General features: G+C 39.1%; 1 protein-coding gene across 14 annotated transcripts in view; it reads right to left on the minus strand.

Annotated features, from left to right (window-relative positions):
• Positions 1-20395, minus strand: part of ITSN2 (intersectin 2) — a 146759-nt gene that overhangs the window by 74013 nt on the left and 52351 nt on the right. For 11 of the 14 annotated variants that reach the window (XR_009248260.1, XM_058682679.1, XM_058682677.1 and 8 more), the window contains 9 exons: positions 17589-17652; positions 16927-17064; positions 16385-16470; positions 15204-15466; positions 14162-14311; positions 11421-11561; positions 10338-10425; positions 6209-6348; positions 5092-5172 (listed from right to left, as the gene is read on the minus strand). Coding sequence is in view for 13 of the 14 variants with exons in the window: in XM_058682679.1 (XP_058538662.1) it covers positions 5092-5172; positions 6209-6348; positions 10338-10425; positions 11421-11561; positions 14162-14311; positions 15204-15466; positions 16385-16470; positions 16927-17064; positions 17589-17652 (1151 nt within the window). In the remaining variant the exon portion in view is untranslated. The remainder of the gene's footprint in view (positions 1-5091; positions 5173-6208; positions 6349-10337; positions 10426-11420; positions 11562-14161; positions 14312-15203; positions 15467-16384; positions 16471-16926; positions 17065-17588; positions 17653-20395) is intronic. The other 3 variants (XM_058682675.1, XM_058682683.1, XM_058682682.1) reach the window with 1 other exon arrangement.

Raw genomic sequence — 20395 nt, forward strand, 5'->3', positions numbered from 1 at the left:
ATAAGGGCCTGTCAAATATCTCACCTTTGAATCCACTGGCTGTGCTATGTGTCCCAGTGTGACTTGAGCAAAAGAGTAAAAATTACCACTGATCCTGTACATGAACATTACAGGGTCCAGAAGAACATAGTATCTTCAGAAAACAAACTTACAATTTTATGCTTCCATTTCACCACAAGTAGGCTAAAGCAGTGATCACTCCAAACACTGTCTCAAAGACCACACATTAAAACTCACTGCCTGTCTTCCTCCGACACCAGAGACCAATTCTATCTCACCTGTCAACCCACCTGGCCTTCCTTGTCATCCTTTACCACCTAAATTCTCATCTCTAGAATGCTGTTTATCTCTTGATCTGACCCAATTCCCCACCCTTTCTCTCCTCAAACCCTTGCACTGCCCAGGAACTTCCTGTTTGTGGTCAGGAAGTTCCCCAAATATCCACACATCTCTGAACGGAAACTCCCTTAGCTCTTTGCCCTTCTGGCTGATCCCTTAAGACATGCTTTTCCTCGATTTCCCTCTCAGTTTATCACACATATTCCATTTACATCAGGGTGAAGGGAGAACTAAAGTTATTTTCCTTGCTCTTCACTGCCATTTCCAGACCATTCTCTTCACTCTTACAAACTAACGCTTTTCTGAGGCTCACACCATCTTGCAACACCCCCTCTTCTTCTTCTTTATTGTCATTTCTTGATAATCTGGTCTGATCCTCATTCATTAATCTTTACTACTCCAAGGGTTTGAAATCCACATGGAATCGATCAAAACCTCAACTCTCCCTTTTATACTCTATTTAATCCGCCATTTGCATTATTATACCTTGAATCTTGTCATCATTAGAAACAGAACTACTGATTAAATATCTCATTCTTCAAACAGAAGTTCTTATCCTTCAAGCTTTTCTTATACCTGGTGCACCCATTTCAACAGTTTTCCAACCTAAGATCTCCATTCTTGACCCCATCATTCTCTCCTTTTTCATCAGCACCCCTTCCTCTCCTCATACTCCTACTTGTCCAGCCCATATTTCAGAGTTCACCTTTACTGTAATTAGTGTGTCAAGATCTGCAACTCCCTGTCCCCCTGCCTCGTTGCCACGTCTATTAAAACCTCAAACCTGGGGTGCCTGGATGGCTCAGTTGGTTAAGCTTCTGACTTCAGCTCAGGTCACGATCTCACAGTTCATGGGTTCGAGCCCTGCGTTGGGCTCTGTGCTGACAGCTCAGAGCCTGGAGCCTGCTTCGGATTCCGTGTCTCCCTTGCTTTTTGCCCCTCTCATCCTCATGCTCTGTCTCTGTCTCTCAATAATAAATAAATGTTAACAAAAATTCTAAAACAAACAAAACCCCTCAAACCTGTATGAACCTATGAACCTACTTCATTAGCCTTCCTTGTGCTCATCCCAAACATACAGTTAGGTATGTTGTTTTCTTTTCTTTTTAAATTTATTATTTTTTGATGTTTATTTATTTATTTAAAAGAAAAAAAATTTTTTAACATTTATTTTTGAGAGAGAGAAAGAGCATGAACGGGGGAGGGTCAGAGAGACGGAGACACAGAATCTGAAACAGGCTCCAGGCTCTGAGCTGTCAGCACAGAGCCCGACACGGGGCTCGAACTCACGGACCACGAGATCACGACCTGAGCCGAAGTCGGACGCTTAACTGACTGAGCCACCCAGGCACCCCATGTTGTTTATTTTGGAGAGAGAGCACATGAGCAGGGAAGGGGCAGAGAGAGGGAAACACAGAATCTGAAGCAGGGTCCAGGCTCCATGCTTTCGGCACAGAGCCTGACATGGGGCTTAAACCCATGAACTATGAGATCATGACCTGAACTAAAGTCAACGCTTAACTGACTGAGCCACCCATGTGCCCCAGGTATGCTGTTTTCAATTTATATTCATGACCTCCAACTTCAAACAGGCACCCAACATTGCTCAGCACATCTACTGTTTTCCTCTACTAAGTGTGCACCCCCTACTCTCACCAAGATGTCTATTCCTCACCAGGCCTACTTCTCTCTCTTGCAACTTCCTAATCTTCCAACCATTCTCACTACCAGCTAATAATCTTGCCTCATTAAATCTCCCTCATTAGAGTTCCCTCATCTTTCCATCTCAAAAATCAATAAAACTTCCTGCAGCTGCACCCATCTTCTTCTATCCAGTTGGAATTATTCCATGTCCTCAACTACCCAGGAAGATTCCTTGTAATGGTCCAACTTGCTTCTGATTTTAAGTCTTGAAGCTGTCAGCTTCCTACTCTCCACCAGCAAATTTAGTTGTATCCACACTCATCTTTTCTCCATATGCTACAGTCAAAGTCTTTTTATCTAGGGGCGCCTGGGTGGCGCAGTCGGTTAAGCGTCCGACTTCAGCCAGGTCACGATCTCGCGGTCCGTGAGTTCGAGCCCCGTGTCAGGCTCTGGGCTGATGGCTCGGAGCCTGGAGCCTGTTTCCGATTCTGTGTCTCCCTCTCTCTCTGCCCCTGCCCCGTTCATGCTTTGTCTCTCTCTGTCCCAAAAATAAAATAAAAAACGTTGAAAAAAAAAAAAAATTTAAATTAAAAAAAAAAAAAAAAGTCTTTTTATCTAATCCTTAAATCCAGGCTCTGGATTCTATCTCAATCTGGTTCCCTAGGACTCTATCAGTTACTACCACCTCATATCTCTCACTCAATCTCTCACTACCTTTCTCCCTTTCTCTCCTCAGTCTCCTTCAAGGTGTTTTTGTTTGTTTGTTTGTTTTCCCATTTAAAAAATAGCCTTTATTTAGCAGAAAAAATACATGGAGTCACAAGTGTTGCTGGCATCAGGGATACATGGCTCTCTGCTGTTTTTTGGTAAATTTCTTTCAACCTTTTCCCCCCATAAAGTCTATATACTAACCCTAAAAGCTGCATATTTTCTGAGAACATTCAAAACCATTCATTCATTCCACAAGTATTTCTTGCCACCCACCACATTTCATGTATATGATCCATGTAGGTGCTGGGAATTCAGCAATGAGATATTTGGCTTGAGCCAGGCAATCATCATTAAGACAGATATGGTGAGTTACCTAACCAACTCTGTTTTCTCCATTTCCATTCCTCTGTCCTAACAGAAGCTATCTCTTCACCATGTAACCAAATACCTCACAGAAAGCTGATACCATCTCCAAGCGTGGTCCCAATTATTCCCCACCTCCAAGCTTTACTGAGATATAACTGACAAATAAAAATTATACATGTTTAAGATATATAATTTGGGGCGCCTGGGTGGCTCAGTCGGTTAAGTGGCCGACTTCAGCCCAGGTCACGATCTTGCGGTCTGTGAGTTCGAGCCCCGCGTCGGGCTCTGGGCTGATGGCTCAGAGCCCGGGGCCTGCTTCCGATTCTGTGTCTCCCTCTCTCTCTGCCCCTCCCCTGTTCATCCTCTGTCTCTCTCTGTCTCAAAAATAAATAAAGGTTAAAAAAAAAATTAAAAAAAAAAAAAGATATATAATTTGATGTTTCAATATTAGTATATACTGTGAAATGATTACCATAACCAAGTTAATTAACATCCCTATGTCACATAGTTACCATTTTCTCTCCTATTTAGCAAATCTCAAGTGTACAACAGGATATTGCTAACTACAGTCACCACGCTGTACAACAGATCCCAGAACTTATCCATCTTGCATAACGGAAAGTTTGTATCCTTTGTCCTTCAAGTCTTTCTGAAACCAAAAAAAAAAAAAGGTTTTCCTTTGACCTCAGGCTTTCTTTGCATTCTCCTCCCAAAGCTGTTCATACTCAGCCCTTCCTCAACTCCCGTTCATTCCTGATCTGTGCAGGCCAGCTTCTGCTCACATAACTAAACTGGCAATGTAATAAGGTCTGCAAAGGTCTCACTGACAATTCAATGGATAGTTTTCAGCAATATATTAACCAACTGCTCCGCATTGCTTTGCAATGATGACTACAGTTCTCAACCCCTTTTAATTTCCTAAATTGCCTCTGATGAAAGTATCAATAAGCAGTGAAAGGCTGGAAGGCAGGAAGCAGAAGGAAGAAAGTAAAAAAAGAGACAAGAATAATCTGCTGGCCTGTGAAGAATCAAATGCTAACTGAAATAATCAGGCTTATGTGTGTGAGTACAGTCCATAAATCATCATCAAACCTCATTTTATAGACGAAGAAACTTAGGTTGAAATTTCTATGCAACCTATAGTAGAAGTTCTAAGACCAGATATTCTGGCCATTTATGCTATAAAGAAAAAGCTGATACTATCTTTCCAACTTGCCCTACCTTTGCTTAAATAACAAATAAATTCTACTTATCATGTTCCTGTCTTCACTGTGTGTGAAGACATATACATATACATGCAACTGCCTACTGCCATCCATAGAAGGGAGTAGAATGAACACTCAAAATCTAGGGTCAGCAAGTGCTAAATGCAAAGCATCTTTCTTTAAATTATATTAAAACAGGAATTCATGGAGTATTTGAAATACTCTATGTGCTACAAATGACAAGGTGAACTATTTATGTATGACTTAAACATTTTTATCTGAAGGGCAAGCATTCTAAACATGAGGCCTGGTAACCAGACGTAACTAAGGCCACCCTGCACTACTGGTTCTTTCAGATTTTTCTTTACAGCAGCATTAGGAAGCAGCCTGGTATATACATGACATAACCTTGCTCTGTATTTCAGAAAGTATAACTTTTATTTTAGACAATGATTTCCAGTGATATGGGTAAATGATTTAAATTCACATTCCCTTAGCTTTCTTTTTTACTGACTCAGTAATTAATCATCCCAGCAGTTAACCCAATGCACAGGGACGTTTTAAGGGAATTTTGAGGGATTTCTGAGTGTCTTGGGCTCCTCATGAGACAGGTTACTCTGGGCAACCCTACGAATTTCTGGCATTAGACTCAAACAGGCAGTTAGACAGCAGAAGGCTATTCAAGCAAGCAGAAAGAAAAAAGGTCTACATTGTGTATGTTATTTCAAACAAAGATACTCAGATAAATGCAAAGAATAGTTCAGTTTTTAAGAAAAGAAAACAGTAAAGTAACTCAAAGAAAAGGAGCTAGATATTAGAAAATAACCTTAAGTAAGAGGAAGAGGTTGTTGAGACAGCTTAGCAGAGACAAAAGGCACTGCAGAACAGAGTCATCCATATTCCCACACTGTAAGATAAGGCAGATAAAAAGCCAATTAAACTATGTACAGATTAAAAAAAAATAATGTAGGGAAGATAACTTTGCTGGCTTGTCTGTCCATCAATGACAAATTACTTGGTTTTCTTATTTTCTACAAAATATATGCTTGTGTAAAATGTATTATCAACATTATTTGCCTAAAATTTCCCCTCCTTAACTGAAGCCAGTGTGGTCTCTTTTCTTTATAATATTCACTCTATAGTTGGTGTACTATTACTCTGAATAAGTCAGCAAAAGTCACATGAAGAGGTGGATGGCTGCCTGAAAAACATGGAATACTTTAGGCTCCAAAAACTTTACATTCAGTTAGCAAAGAAATCGCTGAGACTATTCCCAAATTCGAACGCTGGCCCGTCAGCATTCTAAAAACCTAGAAGGTTTTTACCTTTTAATACAGCTTTCATAGCTATGGCTTCATCATACCGCCAACACTGCAAAGAATGGTAAGCATACAGTAGGTACTCTGGGCATCTGCTCTGCCACTACGGCAAATAATGAATCGTGAACTTACTCTTCATGCAAAGTTCAGAGTGCCAGGTTATGCTTTGGATTTCACTGATTATTGCATTACTTTACAAAGGTTAATTAAATCATAACAAAGAAACAAAAAAAAAATCTAGTGTGTTATAAAAGCCTCTATCACCAGAATTAGTTTCAGTTTTCCATATCTACCATCTCAGAATTTTGCCTAAGATCATGTTGGCTGAGATCAGTTTTCTAATACTGATAAAGGCAACTATCCTTAAAAATGTATAGATAGCAATAAAAATAGTCAAGAACTGGAAACTATGATAAATGATAGGTTTCACTACATAACAGTATTTATAATATCTACAGAGAACATTAAAAGCAATCTTGTAATCTGGTATCGCTCAAATTATAAGATAAATTATGGAAATACACTACATATAACAATAATAGCTTTAGTTACTTATTCCACTACATCAAAAAGAGGAAGGTAAGAAGGCAGTAACTACAAATGAATATAACAGAAAATAAATACCTTTAATTGATTGTTAAATGAATCCATTTCAGATAGCTTAGATGCAGTTTCTTTTTCAAGAGCATCTAATTGTTCTTTAAGTCTTTGGCATAATTCTTCCTTTTCCAATGATTTTTTATGAAGCAAACCAATCCCTAAATCTGAAATATAAACATCAGGTAGTTTACATTTGGTAAAATTTCTTATGTCGCTATTGGTAAGTGACTTATACTGTCACAATGTATCTAAGCCAAACCCTTATGCTGTATACCTTAAACTTATTCAGTGATGTATGCCAATTACTTCTCAGTAACACTGGATAAAAAAAGACATACAATTTCTCCATGGTAGTCTACATTATGGCTGTTTCACAATTTATATAACTATTCCCTTTTGATTGGCATTAGGTTGTTTCTAATTTTCTACTATCTACATAAAAATGCTGCAATAACTATCCTTACACATGCATTTTAAAGCACTCATGAAAGTATTTTATATGGCTAAGAGGTGAAAGAATTGCCATGTAAAAGGACTTGAACACTTCAAATCTGAGAGAAACTGCCAAACTATACTTGCACAAAGGGGCACCAACACAAAATGACACCCAAGTACCTGCTTCTGCATACCCTCATCAATAATGGATAGTCCCAATCTTTTTTCATTTTCTCTAACTGGCAAAAAAATGAAACCTCACTGTTATTTTAATTTGTATTTTCTTGGTAACAACTAAAATCAAATCAACACCTGTTTATAGGCTTACTGGCCACTCTCTTGAATTGCCTCACCTCATCCACTGCCTTTTTTCTTCCCATTGGGCTGTCTTAATTTGTGATTTGCAGAAGCTCCAAATAAATTCTTGTTGTACTATATGTATTTCAAATGTTTTACTATTTATGATGTCTTTCATCATGAAAAAGCTCACTTTTATGTCATCAAATCTGTAAATATTTTGCTTCATAGCTCTAGGTATTATTTGAAGAAACTTTCCTGACACCAAGATCATACAAATGTTTTCCTTTGTTTTTGTAACATATTTTCTAGAGTCACTTTTTATATTTACCCTCTTATTTTACCTAGAATTTATTTCTGTACATACAGTGAGGTAAAGAGCCGCCCCCCTCTTTCGGATAGGCAAGTGCCCCCAGACCACTAACTGAAGTGATGGTGATTACTGACAGCCCGTGCTTTCCCCACTGGTGTTAAACGTCAACTTTATCGTATCCTAAACGGTCAGATACATACAGACCTGTTTTTAGACCCTCTATTCAGTTCCATTATTCTATGTCTTCTTTCTGATCAATAATACACTACTTTAGGGACTAGAGCTTTCCTAACTTATGTTTTGATACCTGGTAGAGCTAATGTCTTCCCTGCATCAATGTTACTCTTTTTCAAGTCTTGCCTAACCCTGCATATTTTCTCTTCTGGGTTAATCTGTGAATTATCTTGCCAGGTTTCAATTAAACCTCAATGGAACTGAACGTATGGACAAAGTAGTAGAAAACTGACATCTTTACAACACTGAGCTAGATCATTCAGGAATATAACACGCACATACTTATCCAGGAATCTTTTATATCAGTAAAATTTTACAGCTGTAGATTTCTTTATTCATAATAATGAGAATGCTAATGTAAATGAGATTTGTTCATAACATTTTCTAATTAAATACTTTGGTACAGTGTAAAGTTACTGATTTTTATAGGCTCACTTTTTATCCAGACACCTTGCTAAGTTCTCTTATCATTCTCTGGTGCTTTTCCAATATTTCAACAAATATTTTATCATTAAATTACACATCTGCTATATACAAGGCCCTGCACTATGTGCAATAGCAGGTAAACAAGAAGGATAAGTAAGGCATGGGTCCTATCCTCAAGTAGTTCAGAATCTAGTTGAGTTCGGAGACAAGCAATGTGGAAAAAATAAGTTAGTATACATTCCTAGTACTCTTCAAAATGAGCATCAATAGTAACAGATGTTTTAATACTGAATTCGAATATATCATATCTATGAACACCTTGTTAGGCAACTGAAAATCAAGACAGACAATGTGGTGGCACAGTGGGCTTTAGACTTAGACAAGAATTTGAGAACCATTACTCCACCATCTTGGGCTACTTAATCTTTCTGAGCCTCAGTTTTGCTAAGCTGCACAAAGGGAATAACAATAACTACTTCACAGGGCTGTTGCAAAGATTAAGAGAAATAATGCATGAAAATTGCCTAGCATGGTGCTGGGCCTATGGTTGGTAATCTTAAATGGCAACAGAGATGGAGAGAGGAATCTAAGGGATACAGGATACTTTGCAAATTCCAAACAAAAGCTTCCTATTTTAACTGGATAACTATAAAAAAAATTTTTTTTAATGTTTATCTATTTTTGAGACAACGTGAGAGACAGAGTGTGAGCAGGGGAAGGGCACACAGAGGGAGACACAGAATCTGAAGCAGGCTCCAGGCTCTGAGCTGTCAGCACAGAGCCCGATGCGGGGCTTGAACTCACAAACCGTGAGATCATGACCTGAGCCAATGTCGGACACTTAACCGACTGAGCCACTCAGGCACCCCTGAACTGGATAACTATAATAACAGCTGAACTGGATCACATTCTACAGAGAAAGAGTAGCTCTACCAGGTCCCCAATAAGATATATTCCACATTCCATTCACAATCCAAATACTAAAACAATGAGAGTTGATGCTATCCTTTCTGTGACTGTACAGATCAGGAGGGCTGGCTCACCTTGCCCCTGGAATGCCTGTGGAGGGGTGAGGTGGGGATTGATATATTCTGAGCAGCCAAGAAAATACTTATGTGTAAGAAGACAGTCTGAGAAGAGACATGGAGAGACTATTTCAGTGGAAGGTGGGGGACATAGTAGGAAGAGTTCACAACAGTAAAATTCTCTATTCCTGGTGTTTCTTCCGTGCAAAGGGCCCTTCACTAAGAGAACATTCTCAGCTTCTTTCTACCCCTTCAGTCACGGCTGAGCTCAAGATAAGGACTTGGGCATACACAGCCTAGACCCTTCCAGTCCTTTGTGTTCTTTTTCTTTTTTTAATGTTTATTTACTTTTGGCAGGGGGAAGACAGAGGGGGACAGAGGATCTGAAGCAGGCTCTGTGGCTCGAACTCATGAACTGTGCGATCATGAGCTGAGCCAAAACCAAGAGTCAAACGCTTAACCAAATGAGCCATCCAGATGCCCACACCCTTGTATTCTTGAGACTGAACTGCCCACAGGAAGCTTGTTCTACTTGGTTTTACAGGTGTATCTGTCCCACTCACAAATAAGCCAGGCTGTCCAATATGAGCTTTACCAAAAATGAGGTGATATTTTGGTCTCTCATATGTCTTGCTCTTTTGCCTCACTTGGGCAAAGATGAGGGATGCTATTTATTGGACTTCTTAAAGAGTCAAAAGTATAATAATCTTGGAATGGAAAGGCTGACAGATACTCAAAGGGAGACATTTAGAATACTTCAGTTAGTTCTAACACGGTACTTGCAGATTTACTTTTCTTTAATAAACTTTCTTCTGCTATGTTGTTATTGGCATGCTATCTGACATAGAGGTCTTTTCTTCAATATTCTGGTTGAGACTTGGATCAAGAAAAATGTTACTTTCCCACAAATTATCTTGGAATATTTTGTTCCAAAAATGTCAGAGGGCCAAGTTGGTAAAATTCTTTCTATGAATTCTTTCTATGAATCTGTTAAGGCCATCATTGCTGTAGACTATCACCCAGAATCTCACAGCTTTGCTCCCATGGCAAAATCTCCTCCCGAATAGTTCTTTACAATGAGGGTAGGATTTTGCCGAAATGCACATACAGTCTTGGGTTAGAGCCAAACCCAGATCTTATTTAATTATAGTCTAACATTTTATTTGATATTTATTTGAAACATATATATAAAATGTTATCAAGATAGGAAGGCATACCACAATGATTACTTATTTCATTTTTATTTACTTTTTATTGGTAAAAATGCTCTAACATCTGTGATATTTTTTTTCACATAATTTTGAAAATTTTAACTGTACAAAAAATGTTATTTATAACAAAATAATGCTATTTTCACAAGAGTATGACTGGCACCTTCACGCAGAGAAGAATGGAAGAGGCAAAACAAACCTTAGAGACTTACCAGGTGTGTTACCAAGCTGCATGTTCTTAATTCTTTCATTTAATAATTGCTTCTCCGGTACCAAATAGATAAGTTTATTTTGATAATCCTTATAAAAAGAAAAAGTAGTGTCTGGTTAAAACTCTGTCACGTTGTCTGAAAATTTTTTGGAAACTTAAAAACATGACTTAGTCACTCTTAAAACTTAGTATAGGAATAATACGTAGCTGTAAAATACTGCTTATACTTTATGAATAAACTAGAATGGAATTATGTGTGACTTAAAATACAAGTATTTAAACATGAATTCCCATTTATGAATGACTGGCTGGAAAGAAAAGGGGGTGAGGAATGGGGTGTGTCTGAAAGTCTTATAGTTTTCAGCATACTGATGGATGACAGCAGGTACAAGCTAAGAGGTGCCTTTGGTATCTGCACTGAATGGTATCTGTAAGCAGGTCATGACACGCCAGAATGAATATCAAAGAGAAACTGATAACTCAGGAATAACTAGGGAAGCAGGTTTAAATTAGACAGGAAATGTTATGTGGCCTGTCTGTACCTGCTATGACACAGGAAGAAGACTCTGTTAATTAACTGCTAGTCCATACAGAAACAGTAATTTTGGTAAGAGGACTCTAAAGATTCAGAATGCTTCCAGAGTCCCCATAATAACTGAACTAGACCCTACTGCACAAGTAAAGAAGAGATTACCAGGTCCCTGAGGGACACACACATTTAACACTCTCACCACAACTCTGAAAAGAAAAATGTTAGGTCAAAATTTCCTAAAAGAGTACCAACAATCTTAGTTTAACATGTAGGTATATCTACACATTTATTAAAGACTTAAAACTCAAAGTGATAAACATCCATTTATGTACAAATATTAAGTAGAATTTAACCAGAGGTCTAGTAGAGTTTTCAGGGGCATGTGAGCTTCTTGATATAATATACAAGATGGTATATACTTATATCCTTCTAGAAATGAAGTCTATCAGAGACTCAGAAAGGTTCATCACCCTTAAAGCAAAAACTATTCTATCAGGAAGAATTATTAATGACTGCTCATATTTATGGACAATTCAGCAGCAAAGGACTAACCTGAAGTTCTTGTTGGAGTTGCTTGATTTCCATAATTTCCAGGTCACACTGTTTATCTAGAACTTCCAGCTCAGTCTTTTGAGTTTGTTTTCGGAGTCGGACATCTTGAAGTCTGCCTGAGATCTGCTGGTGTTTGCCATTCTATAGGAAGAGCATATAAATACACAGCAACATAAGATGCTAATAGGAAATGTTCCTGTCAGGAGAATCATATCCTGATTTAAACTTTTAAATGTCATTTATCATTTATACTCAGTCTAGATAAATGTCTAAAACTAAATGGGGAATGCCTGCCTGGATGGCTCAGTCAGTAGAGCATGCAACTCTTGATCTCAGGGTCGTATGTTTGAGGGTGACTTTGGGTGTGGAGCCTACCAAAAAAACCCCCCCAAAAACCCCACAAAAACAAAGGAAGTCGAATGTGTTCTAGAGTTGTATCTGTTAACTACAAAGTTGTTAGCAGAAAACATACCATTCTCAGAGCATAAGAAGGGCCCATATGTTAAGATGAGCAAGCACAAACAGAACACACTGAATTTTTTCTGAATTCAGGATTTAGGCATTAATTCATATTAAAATAGAGACAATTTCAAAGAATAATGAGAAATAAACATGTACATGTGACTTTTAGCATTACCTTCTCTGCGCTTCTATTTCTACCCTCCACACTGCCATCTAATTTCCTCCAATTAAACAGGGTCCAGCAGGGCCTTTTGGGCCACAATTTTCTTCTCCCATACCAAATATTCCTTTTCTCTTCTTCTGAGAAGTATGGGGGAAAAAAGCAACAACAGCAGAGATTCTCAATGGAGGCTAGAGAGAAGGGTGAGGTATTATGGGCTGAAGTGTATCCCTCCAAAAAGTTATGCTGAAGTCCTAATCCCCAGGACCTCAAAATGTGATTGTATTTGGACACAGGGTCTTTAAAGAGATCATAAGGTTAAATGAGGTCATATATAAATGGGCCCTAAAATAATCTGACTTATGAGGCTAGAAAATGTGGACACGAAACAGACACCAGAGATGCGCAGGCAGAGGAAAGGCCATGTGAGGACACAGCATGAAGGCAGCCATCTTCAAGCGAAGGAGAAAGATCTCAGAAGTAACCAAACCTGCTGACATCTTGATCTTGGACTTCTGCTTCCAGAACTGTGAGAAAATTAATTTGTGCTGTTTAAGCCACCCAGTCTGTGGTATTTGTTATGGCAGCCCTAGCAAACTAATACAGTAAAGGGAGGATGAGAAATAAGGCTTAAAAAAATCACTCATAAAGTTTTTACTGGGAAGTATGCTTCATATTTGAGAAATACACGCTAAAAGGAATAGGAATAGGTTGTGTCTACCCTGGATTTCATGTTACTTATCTTCAGCATGTGTAAGTATAGGCTCTGGGCCTTCCAGACTCTGCACATTAATCTATGCTACTTCTTGGTATGTAATCCAAGTTCTTGGGGGGAAAAAAACCATCAATCTTAGGATTCTTTCCCACTATATACTAAAAAAGAATTTTTTTTAATATTTATTTTTGACAGAGAGAAACACAGGGTAGGAGTGGGGGAAGGGCAGAGAGAGAGGGAGACACAGAATCCAAAGCAGGCTCCAGGCTCTGAGCTGTCAGCACAGAGCCCGATGCAGGGCTTGAACCCATGAACCATGAGATCATGACCTGAGCCAAAGTCGGACGCTTAACCGACTGAGCCACCCAGGCACCCCTGGCTCCCATTATATTTTTAAAGAAAAATATAGAGTCAAAATAATGGTTGAGACAGATACCCAAGTAGCTACACAAAGAAGTTAATGTTTTTTAGGACAGTTTTGTAGTACTATGGCAGGATCAATAATTGTGATATACTTTCCTATCCATTTGAAGTACCTTTATGATTACAAATATGGCTATTTTTAAAAATTTTAATTTCAAGTCATCAACCAAATAAAATGTGAGACTCCAACTAAACAAGATCTATACTTGGCTCTATAACAAGGCTACACAACCATTTTTGCAAAATCCTATTATACCATCAGGTCAGGCTTATGGATTCTAGGGTTGTAGTAGAAAAGTATACTTTCCCAACACCCTTTATACCTTCCTACCTTTCATTTGCAACAAAGTCTTTTAAACAACTTGGCCCTCTGATATCTGATGTGTAAACATTGGTAAGCATAGTGGTAAGAACCACACAGTCCTACGGAACTGGAAGGAATCCTGAGATCATTTAGATCAGGAATTTCAAATCATTTTTGTCTTTTTAAAAAGCAGAACCCTTTTTCCAAGCAAATCTCAGATAAAGCTCCAATAAAAGCAAAGCAGGTAAGTGTGGAGCTTCTCTGCTGTGAACGGTGGGAAGCACTGGGGAGTGCCTTGGCCTCCCCTCTCCCACTGCTGGTTACCCCACTGGAGTGGGGTCTTCCAGACAGCAATTTGGAAAATGAAAATTACTGAACTAGTGCAGCCTTTTGTTTTATAGAAGGGGAAAGTGAAGCACAGAGAAGGGAAAGGTCTTGCCCAGGAATGCGTGGTTTGTCAGCTTCTGAACTGAGACCACAATGTAACTCCCAGCATTCTGAGTCACTATCCTGTTTCAGTACACTATACCATCCAGACTGTTAAGCACACATGAAAACATGACGATATAATCACATGAACACCTAATATATTCATGAGGTAGGTTTAAAAAACAAACGTTTTTCAACAAGTAACTCTAGCATCATTCAGGGAAATTTCACTTAAACTTCAGCCATACCAGTGCTTCCAACTCGAGATGAAGACTCTTCTTTTTAGAGTTTAACCTGACAATTTCTTCCTGTTCTCTATTCCTTTGATTGAGAAGCTCCTGGCGACGAATCCTCTCCCATTCTAAACGACGTTGTCTTTCAAGTTCCTGTTTTGCTGCCTGAAAATAATGACTTAAGTTTGACTTTTAAATTAACAATTTTTCATCATTCAAAAACTGCTGGGATGACAAAGATAAAGGCGAGGCAGCGTTTAGCACTTAGTGGGCTTCAGGGCCTAAGGGTACCTGGGCAAACCCAGTTTTACCAGTGGGCCTAACCTATAGACTTCCACAAAAGCGACATCACCCATCAGACTTTTTGATTTGTTTCCTGGGACCATCTCTTTGTTTCTAGTTACTTTTCGTTTAAACCAAAGGACAATTTCATAAACATAAACGTTAACAGCAATAATCACACCTGTAGTCTGGTATCAGGGAAGAAAAACCCTTCTACTGATACTACTTCAGTATCTCTATGATTTACTGTGCTCCATCCTAAGCCCCTTGAAACAAAGCCAGTCCTCTTAGGGATGCCACACGACACCATTTATCCCAAGGACCTGCGCAAGCCCACCCTCGTGCTTCTCCTCCATACCTTCAAACTCCCCAGTCTCAGCCTTCTGCTGCACCAGTTCTGTGGCCTCTCACTCTGGATCCTAAGCTTACTTTTGTTCAGTGACCTGCCTGGACAGACCCCTTCCTCTGGCTCACTAACCTCAGCTCCTCACTCAACTCAGCTTTGCAATCAATCCTTCTTTGAGTTGCAAATCCTTCTTGACCTACAGAAATACCACCTTTTCTACCAGTTACTGGCCCTGAAAACTCTTTACAAGCAAGGGCCCTCTTCCAGTCCACAAGGGAAGGAAGGTTCAGAATTGGAGAACAGGTAAGAATGAATGAGGCAGAGAAAAAGGCACAACAAAAACAGCCATTTTTTTTTTAAATCAAGTAAGATGTATCCATTTATCAAATATAATCATTTTCTTAGGCAATAAAATAACTTAAAAATAACCTCTCGTCTTTCTATCTCTTTTCTCCTTTCTTCCTCCCGCTGTCTCTCCAATTCCCTCTGCTTCTCCAAGCGTTTTTCTAATTCAAGTTGTTTCTTCCATTCTTGCTCCTGTAATTCTCTCTGTTTTCGCTCCCACTCTTCCTTTTCTTTCTGGGCTTTTCGCTCTGCCTCCCTCTGCTGCTGCTCCATCAGGGCTTGGCGCCGCTTCTCCAGTTCCACGTTCCCTCGCTCGTAGTTGGCCTTCCGCTTGTCCTCGAAAGTAACTAAATAAGGTAGACAGTAAACACTCTCACATGAAGAGCCCAACAATGTGGACTCCAATTTCAGCACACTCTTGCCTCGTGATCATCTGAGTGCTGTTACTCTGTGGATACTTCTCTTAAGGATAATTTTACCTCAAATATAAATAAGAAAATATTTACTTTTGTCTAAGACTATTCATTTTTGGAAAACAAATTTCTAAGTATGAATTCATCTGAGAGAGAAAAAATAATTTTACTATTCTTGCCAATAAAACCATTTTCCAACTTTTTTCTTAGCATTTTCTTCAAGGACAAAGCTAGATGGCTATATACGTATTTGATATATTTCACTATATTTTTAATACTTTAGAACATCTACATATATACTTCTTCAACCAATATTTAAACTGTTCTTTAGAGCTTAAGATTTTATCACATCACCTGCTACAGTGATTTTTCCTAAAGCGAGAGAAACATTTTAACTAGGATATCAAATACACAAACTCTTGCCAAATGTGCATACTTTCTTCCTAAATATACTTCTTCTCATTTTTGACTATCTTAATTTTTTGCTTCAAAATCCAACCCATTCATCAAAGTTTTCTCTTATGGTATATAAAATATTAAGAATGTAAAAATTCTAGGGGCGCCTGGGTGGCTTAGTCAGTTGGGTGTCTGACTTCAGCTCAGATCATGACCTCGCGGTTCCTGAGTTGGAGTCTCATGTTGGGCTCTGTGCTGACAGCTCAGAGCCTGGAGCCTGCTTCTGATTCTGTGTCTCCCCCTCTCTCTGCCCCTCCCCTGTGCTTGCTCTCTCTCAAAATAAATAAACATTTAAAGACAGAGAAAGAATGCAAAAATTCTAGATACTCATTTACATCTCAAGGTAAAATTTAAGAGAACCCACTATAAATATACAACTTAGACACTTGATGTTACCTGGTAATTTTTTCTGAGGTTCCTCTTCTTGAATTTTCTGATATGAAGGCAGAGTTCCATTAATGGAATCAATTTGCTTTCCTCCTCTAAGAAAAGCAAACAAACATATTTAGCAGTCTGGGAACTCTAGACCAGACTATATATACAGTTATACTACCAAATGACTAGAGCCATTTAACATTCAGAATACAGCATCAGAGACATTAAGAGTGCAATATGGTCTGTAGTAACCATGTACAGCAGGATACGGACTGAGAAAGAGAGAGAGATCTGGATTCCCACCACAGTTCAGCTGATTGCAGTCGGTGAGCAAGTTTTGTTTTTAATCTCTTTAAGTCATCAGTTTCCTTATCTATAGTATGGTGGAAACACACCTACTTGTACTCCTTCCTGGCATACCTCATTAAATATCAAAATCAAATGGCAGTGTAAATGTTTAACTTCCTCCTAAACTAGAGCAGAGGCCTCAGGAAATCGCTATGTAGTAATCATGTCTGTCCCCAGGGATCAAAACCATGCCTCTTCCTTCCAGAGGCGCCCACCTGAAAGATGGAGGGACAAGTTCAGGAGGCAACGTCAGTGGCAAGGGCTGTCCAGCTTTGGCCATGTCAGTGAGATGCATCGCAAGGATGAACTCTTCGGCTTTCAGCTGTCCGTCGCCATCAATGTCAGCCAGGGTCCTAAAGCAAATGTGAATGTTCCCAGCTTAGAAACAAAGTCTATTTAAAGTATTTTCAAAAGAGTTCAATATTCTATTTTTAAAACAAGAAAAATGAAACAGCTGGATTAACATACTTTAGGGAAATGTAAATATATACGGAAAAGTGAGCTTATTTTTACCCTTAATTGTCCTATTGTACAAGAGAGGGGAGAAACTTTGAAACAGAAAAGGAAACGTTCGTTCTGAAAATGTGGCTTATCTTGTTTCATGGATAATTCACCTATCAAATCAGTTATCTCTAAATTAAAAATGAGATATTCTCAAACTCTCCACAGACACCATTATGAAAAAGCAAACTAATTTTACCTGCAAAATAATACCAAATTTTCAAGAATAACATTTTGTACAATTTTACTGGCTTTCAATGTTGAATTGATCTTCAAATGGCTGCTCTTATGGAACATCTCTGAGTCACAAACTTTTTTAGAAACAGGATCTTTCTTACCATAGTGGATGTATAGTTGAAAATCTTGACAAACTCACCAAATAGTAGCTAGCTGAGTTTGAGAAAGATTTGACTGAAGAAGGGCATTTCTAGCTTGAAAACCTGATTGAACAAGGAAACCATAAAAACAAAAAAAGAAAAGAAAGGAAATTCTTTAGTCTCTTTAAAGTTATGAAAACCTAAATAACTGTATCTACAAAATAACACTGCTGCCACCCTGGGAACTTTTAACATCGGAAAGCTTTTACCACATGCAGGTACTGAGCATTCAGCACCAATCAAAGCACAACCCTTGCCCCAAGGAATTTAAATCTAGAATTAATAAGTCAAGTGCTCCCCCAGTCCTTTTAGAAAATAACAGTCCATGCCACTGACCAACATGAAGGACCGAGGGCTGGCACAGAAAGTACTGGAGGCCAAGCTCTCGGCCTTCCTCGTGCTCCCCATGCAGCCCCAAGCACAGCTCTTTTAGTGTCTTCAGATTTTCTCTTCTCTCTCTGATCTTTCCTCTTCCAAATAACCTGTAAATGCTGGCATTCCCCAAGCCTCTGTCCTGGGCACTCTGTTCTCTGTGTGTTCACATCTGTGAACTTTCTGTGACTTTTAATAGCACCTAAAAGCTGATGATTCGCAAATGTACACCCCAGCCCAAACCTCTCCTCTAGGTTTAGACTTCTATAACCAACTGAAAAACCTACCTAAGTATTTCACAGGTATCTCAAACCAAATACATACAAAGTAACTCTCTCAATCCCCATTTACACCCCTCTTCCTAACCATCACCCCAACCATTCTCCCTCAGTCTGCCCTTCTCTCTGGGTGGCATCACTGCCCATCCAGTGGCTCAAGCCAGAAACCAGAAAGTCACCCATGATCCCTCCCTCTCATGTACACCTATATCCAATGTCAAGTTCTACAATTTAACATCACTGCATGTCTGGGTCCTTCTCACCTTGTAAGTCCCAACTTAATGTCACCTTCTCAGAAAGGCCTTCTCTGTCCACCCTATCATCCAATATACTTCTGCTGGTTTCCTTCAGAGCTCATGTGACAAACTGTAATGTAACATTTATCTTCCTGGTTACCTGTTTATTGTCTGTTTCCACTATCATGCTAAGTTCTACAGAGACCAAAACCTTCATTGCTTTATTCACTAACATATTATACCCAGTGCCAGGTACATAAATGCTTAATATTTGCTAAAGTAATGAATAAAGTTGTAATCCAAACTACTCTAAAGTGCAGTAAGGACTTATGGGATAGGGTCTGAGAGTAATAGCAGTTAGCATTCACTGAATGCTTACTATATGTAGTAAGCTGTTCCAACTTCTTTTCCCTGCCTCAATGTTCAAAAATACATAATAGGCTTCCTGATCTGCATTTTCATGTCAGGATAATAGTCAGACAGGAATCTCAGGCATCTATTCAGAACACAAAGTCCTCGTCTGATTCACAGGAGTATTCACTCCTGGTGGGCAACTCTGTGGCTTTCTGACCATGGATAAAATCACATGGCGTCTCTAGGGAAGGTCAGCTAGTCACTAAAGCAGCTGTCGCACCTCCCATTCCCAGGTGACTGACTGAGCCCTGAGTACTGGAAGAGTCAGGCCCTATTCAGGGTTCAGCCTGAGTTGAGGCTCACCCAAATAACTCTGCACAGAAGACAGTACATCCTCCAACTCCTCCACAACAGGTCCCACCACAGAGCCAGCACGAATGCTGCTAACACAATGTTTCACTGAGCTTTGAACATGAGGTCTTGGTAATCAAAGCGACATATACTATACGGAACAAACACAAATACACCATAAATTATAACATGCAATTGGATGTTTATATTATATAACTTTAAAATGTTTTTCACTTTTTTTTTTTTTTAATTTTTTTTTTTCAACGTTTTTTTTATTTATTTTTGGGACAGAGAGAGACAGAGCATGAACGGGGGAGGGTCAGAGAGAGAGGGAGACACAGAATCGGAAACAGGCTCCAGGCTCCGAACCATCAGCCCAGAGCCTGACGCGGGGCTCGAACTCACGGACCGCGAGATCGTGACCTGGCTGAAGTCGGACGCTTAACCGACTGCGCCACCCAGGCGCCCCTGTTTTTCACTCTCTTAAAAAAACCTGATCATTTAATAAAAATCACATAAGGAAAACCACTGGAAATAGCTCATGGCCTCATCCAACTAATTACTCCTTAGTAGATTTCACATAGGAAGTAAGATTTGAGGAGGTTTTTGCATTAAAAGGAGAATTCTTCTAATAAAGAGAAATGGAAGGCTACTGCAAACCTAGAAAAAAGGTCTAATAACTAATGTTTCAGCTCTTGGACAAAGAAAACTGAAAGTAGATCCCTTAGCATTAGGCAACAGAGCAAACAGGAGGAAAAAGAGAAGGAATGTAATTGGTTAAAAGCATACTGGTGGAAGGCTTAAATGTGTGCAAAGTATAAATAATACAAAGTGTTACAGAGAGCTAGCAGAGTACTTCACTAAGAAAAGCTCACTTGAAGATGCCCTGCCTTCAAGTTGGTCTACCAATCCTTTGGATATCCTATTTCCTGTGCCTATAATGTTAGTCCCTCATTCTCTATGTGGTGATCTACTCATCCTCGAAGATCCAGCTCAGATGTCATCTCTTCTGTGAAACTCTCCCTCTCGTATCTTCAGTGTTAGTCACTTTCTCATCTATATTAATCACAGCACTTTCAAACCACTAATCAAATACTATGATTATGTGACGACCTATATACTATGGACTCTTCAAAGACATGGACTGTGTCTTCCTCCTGTGTATTCCAGTGCATCACAGAGTGCCCAGAAATTATGTGATTCAGAAACTATGAG

Source organism: Neofelis nebulosa, chromosome 9 (assembly GCF_028018385.1).
Source record: "Neofelis nebulosa isolate mNeoNeb1 chromosome 9, mNeoNeb1.pri, whole genome shotgun sequence".
NCBI lineage: Eukaryota > Metazoa > Chordata > Mammalia > Carnivora > Felidae > Neofelis > Neofelis nebulosa.